This window comes from Cariama cristata, unplaced genomic scaffold (assembly GCF_000690535.1).
Source record: "Cariama cristata isolate BGI_N322 unplaced genomic scaffold, ASM69053v1 scaffold3551, whole genome shotgun sequence".
In the NCBI taxonomy this organism is placed as follows: Eukaryota; Metazoa; Chordata; class Aves; order Cariamiformes; family Cariamidae; genus Cariama; species Cariama cristata.
Genome location: NW_009600883.1, coordinates 113,968 through 118,785, shown reverse-complemented (window position 1 = coordinate 118,785; position 4,818 = coordinate 113,968). Strand labels below are relative to the sequence as shown.

Here is a 4,818-nt window from a genome sequence, read left to right as displayed (position 1 = left end):
TCAGCAGATTTGTAATAAGGTTCATTCATTTGGCACATAGAGAACTGAGAGACATAGTGTCCATCACACTAATTTATGTTTTTTCCAATTTGTCAGGAAAAAAAAAAAATCTACATTTTATCTGACAACTAATTTAGGACTAATGATAAAGTCCTCTTCTTGTTACAATTTCCCATCCATAGGGGAAGAGTAAGAAATTAAAGGTTCCAAGGAAGGGGAAAGTCCTTTCTGAAAATACCATGGTTTCTTTTATATGTATATATTTTTTGTCTTGAATGCCTGTGCTAATTCTGCTCTTCAAAGGCAGACTTTTCATCACTAGAGTCCTCCCAGTTACAGGACCTTTACTTTGGCGTTTGGTATAAATCCTGCCTTTTTGACTGTTTTTCATAGACTTCTGCCGTTAAGAACATTCCTTTTTATCTTTAAACTTTCCTTTGATTACTGTCACTGGCTGTCCTATTTCAGTCTCACTTGCAATGTTAAGTTCCACCAGCCTTCTGACTGTCCCTCCTAAAGCCATAAGCCACATTTGCAACCCTCCTTTGACATCTCTCCCATAGTACTGCTTTTCTGTACCTCTGAGACTTAAAGGGAGACATAAGGGAGAAAAAGGACCAGAACGAACCTGATCTACTGCAAAAGAGACAAATATCTACCTTGAGCAGCAGCTTGTAGAAAATCTTGCCTTGGCGAGTCAATCAGGAGAGTAAAGACCATTTATCTAGGTTTGTACATGTGCTCTGAAATCACCACAACACAGGTGACTGCAGTGGCCCATGACTCCAGTGGGTTTGAGTCAGCAGCGCAGTCCTCCACTGGTTGTTTCCATCGGTGGAAACTAGAGCTTCCCAGAACGTCGGTGGTGTAGCTTATGCTTACAGCTGGAGTCCATATCTGCTTCTGCACTGGGAATTCTCCATCACACCCTCTCTGTGCTGTTACATTTTGTCTATCTGGATAACCTGACTATGTCGTCTCTATACGCCAATGTATTTTCTAAACAAAGCTGAGAGCATGAAAATGTATCGTTCCTCTGGGTTTGTGAGAGATGATAATACCTGCACGTCTGCCAGATTGTGTTGCTAGCTACAAGGATGTAAAATGAGAGAAGGTCACAGTAGCTAATGGAATGATCCCAAGGTTTATCAGTATGAAAGAGAAAAGAATTTAGTGGAGTTTAAAGAGGAGTAATGATTTCCTCCCTCTCACTGCAGCTGCTTCACCTCGTTTGCTCCTTTTTGCTTGATTATATACAAAACATAAAAAGTGAACAACTAAGCTAAGTGATGTGTTTTCCAGGGTTGTCGTACCTTGTAACTTGATAATCATCGTAGTCCAGATTCAGTGAGGGAAAGATTGATTTTGGCTACTCTAAGAGGATGTTGGTGATGGATTTCTAGTTTGTGAAACCGTAGCTATTTCTGTTACGGTTTTAACATGCAAATAATTAGTTATTTCCCTTTTTTAAAGGAGCCTTTCTGTCCTCACTACACTGATTCTCTAAGTACAGTTTATTATCTAAACACTGGTGCTTTGAGAGCTATTCAATCTCTGATTATGTCAGTGGGTAGACCAAGACAAAAACATGCAAAATCAATCAGTTTATCTAGCTGTCCTGCTCAGATACCGTATGAAACAAAAGAGGCAAAAAAAAAATCAAGCAAAGAACTGAAAAAACACTCCATCTGTCCCTTGTAATCAAGTTAGCAAGTGATATGCTTCATTTTTAAACCTTTTACATGGATTGGAACAAAACACACTGTTCTGGAAACCAGGCGATTGTATAGATGGAATTGTGTGCCATTTGAAGTATGAAGGTGTTTAACTTTCTGCCACCTTTTCCCCTGCAACAGAATTCTTACTGATTTTGGTCATCTGAATTTACACAAAGCTGGCAAGGAGCAGTAGCATTCTGGACATATCTACTGACTTTCTGTCCGTTTTTGCCTACGTATTGCAAAGCATTTTCTGAACCCTGTGGATAAGAGTAAATGAGATTAGACTGAACCTGAAACTCGTTACAAATGCAGTAGAAAATTCAGTCAAGATTCAACTTGTTCTTCTGTGAGTTGAACTGTGAAAAATCAAGAAGTAAATCCTGCTAGTTATTCAGAGAGTAAGTGTGTCGCTGGTCTTTAACAGACTTGAAAGAAGAGCAAATATTACCCACGGATTTTTTTTTTGTAACATTAAAATGACTGTTCTTTAAATGAAGAGCATCTTTTATTGATTGAAATTCTAGTAACTTGGAATTTTCCTGTCAGTAATTTGTGTGCTTGTAGAGTGTTTAACATTCTTGTTTTTCAAATATTTAATTTTTGTTCACTGGATTAGTTTGGGAATTATACAGAAGCTGTTTTATGAACCATCTCAATTTCATACGATAGGAGGCTGACTTAAAAGTTCCTGGAGAAGAAATGGCTTGAGTAAATAGTCTGTGTCATTTATTGTTGCTGCAATGCCACATATACCAGTTTAGTAGTGATCAAAAATCCTCAGCAGAGGTGTTTTTTTACTGATTGGTGTAAACTGACTGTCATTGTCAGGTCCTGGGGTTTCTGCTCTTTGCCTCTTGGTTCATAGTTTCACATAAAGGCTAGGAATGTGTAGACATGTAAGCTTTTCTCACATCCAGAAGAGATCTGGAACATATTGTTAATGCAGAGATAAAAATGTATTACTCTTCCTTGTGAGTCTTTGGTCTCCAGAGCAAATGATACATCACCAATACCGGAACCACCAGAAAAGAAGGTGGAAGATTTTTCACTGTACTAAGAGGTTGTTCCAAAACTGGAAACGAAGAGCAGAATATAAACATCTAAATGAATATCTAGATGAATAATTCATATAAGAAATCTTAAGAAGTTGGATTTTTACTGTTCCCTCTGAAAAGAATCAGTAGTTTAGGGACTGTGATGTAGGTCAGGATTTTTTTAAGGTGGCAGAGAAAGTATTTGATTATCCACAGATTATATCCAGTATAGGAACGGGTGTGTCAAGATATTATTAGGACTGTTTTATAAAGCAGCTGCATGAAAAGGAAACTAAAGTTGCTAACGGTATACAATATAAACCAATGTAGCTGATATTTGAGCAAGCCTCTTCAAATACAATCCTTATATGCAATCAAAGAAAGAGATAAAAACTGTTTGATAAAGCTAGTAGAGCCTTTCCATATAGCTTCTTCACTATTTTTTCTTTTCTTCCAAAAGCATCATCATGTGATCAAGAACTTCAGTCAGCCCTGGAGGAAGCTAAACAGCCCCAGAAAGACAATGTGTTCATTCCAGAGTGTGCTCAGGGTGGCCTCTACAAACCAGTGCAGTGCCATCCTTCCACAGGCTATTGCTGGTGTGTCCTCGTGGATACGGGACGTCCCATCCCTGGTACATCAACCAGGTAAGGGAATATACATTCAGTGCTTGAAAGCCGTAGTGAGAAGATGCCGCAGTCTGCATGTACTAGCATGTAGGTTTCTTTTCCTGGTGGAATTATTTCATATAGATTTCTTTCACTATGAAATGAAATACTTCTAAGAGACATCAAAAGTTAAGGCCAGATGGCCACAGGCTCTTTCACTGCAATGTCACAGGCAGTTTCCTCCCCTAGTCCTCTTTTTTACTTCTATTTTGTGCTGGGAAGCCAAGGCTTGGAACAGATAATGAATTAGCCCAGAGGAAACCTCACACCCCTTTAGCCTTTAGCCTGAATATAGAAGAACCAAGTAAGATGGTCTATGACAGAAACCATGTCCAACCTCAGAAACGTTCAGTTATTTTTCCAGCAACCTCCTCCACTATTTCGTATGACTGACTTTGATGGAACAACTGCTTGGGAACCCATGGAGAAGAAGTGTGTTTTTAATAGAAGCTTGGAGTTCAGTCATCTCAGCTGAGCCAGCTACATGGTAAAGTGTTGTGAGCCACATAGAGCAGATGTAGGCAAGGCAAGTATCGGGTTCCAAAGGATGTTACTTAGGCTGGTTATTGAGGTTTGGCCCTTGTAGAAATGCTATAGAAGCTCATATAAAGCTGGTGGGCAGCATGGGTGTCTTGATGCAATCACAAATCTTTTCAAGCTTAAGCAAAAATAATTTGGTTTGGCCCTTGTAGAAATGCTATAGAAGTTCATATAAAGCTGGTGGGCAGCACGGGTGTCTTGATGCAATCACAATTCTTTTCAAGCTTAAGCAAAAATAATTTTTTATCATTTGCATAGGGTTTGTGAAAAAACATTATAAGCCACTTGCTGTAAAGTATTATATTCTTGGGGAGTGTTTTCCACATATTCTTCAAGAGCTGATTTACTGATAACTGTTTATACCATAGTCTAGACCATGCCAATTGCAGTACCAGCTGAAGTGAACATGACTTAAAGTTACTGTTGATCTGCTGTTTCTGGCAAGCTGAGATCCATAAACTGTCAAAATGAAACAGTCCAAATTTGGTCCTGAAGAACTAGACACAGTACTCCAGATGTGGCCTCACCAGGGCAGAGTAGAGGGGGAGGATAACCTCCCTCGACCTGCTGGCCACACTCTTCCTCATGTACCCCAAGATACCATTGGCCACCTTTGCCATGAGGGCACACTGCTGGATCATGGTCAACTTGTTTGTACCCCAGGACTCCCAGATCCTTCTCCGCCAGGCTTCTCTCCAGCAGGTCAACCCGCAGCCTGTACTGGTGCATGGGGTTATTCCTCCCGAGGTGCAGGACCCTACACTTACCCTTGTTGAACTTCATTAGATTCCTCTCCACACAACTCTCCAGCCTGTCCAGGCCTCGCTGAATGGCAGGTCCGGCTTTCACTGGATT

At 40.0% G+C, this 4,818-nt stretch overlaps 1 protein-coding gene across 1 annotated transcript in view; it reads left to right on the top strand.

The window, feature by feature from the left end:
* SMOC2 (SPARC related modular calcium binding 2) overlaps positions 1 to 4,818 on the top strand; it is a gene marked incomplete at its 5' end in the record, with an annotated part of 95,617 nt that overhangs the window by 51,275 nt on the left and 39,524 nt on the right. The window contains one exon of the mRNA XM_009710203.1: positions 3,216 to 3,402. Within this exon, the coding sequence (XP_009708505.1) occupies positions 3,216 to 3,402 (187 nt within the window). The remainder of the gene's footprint in view (positions 1 to 3,215; positions 3,403 to 4,818) is intronic.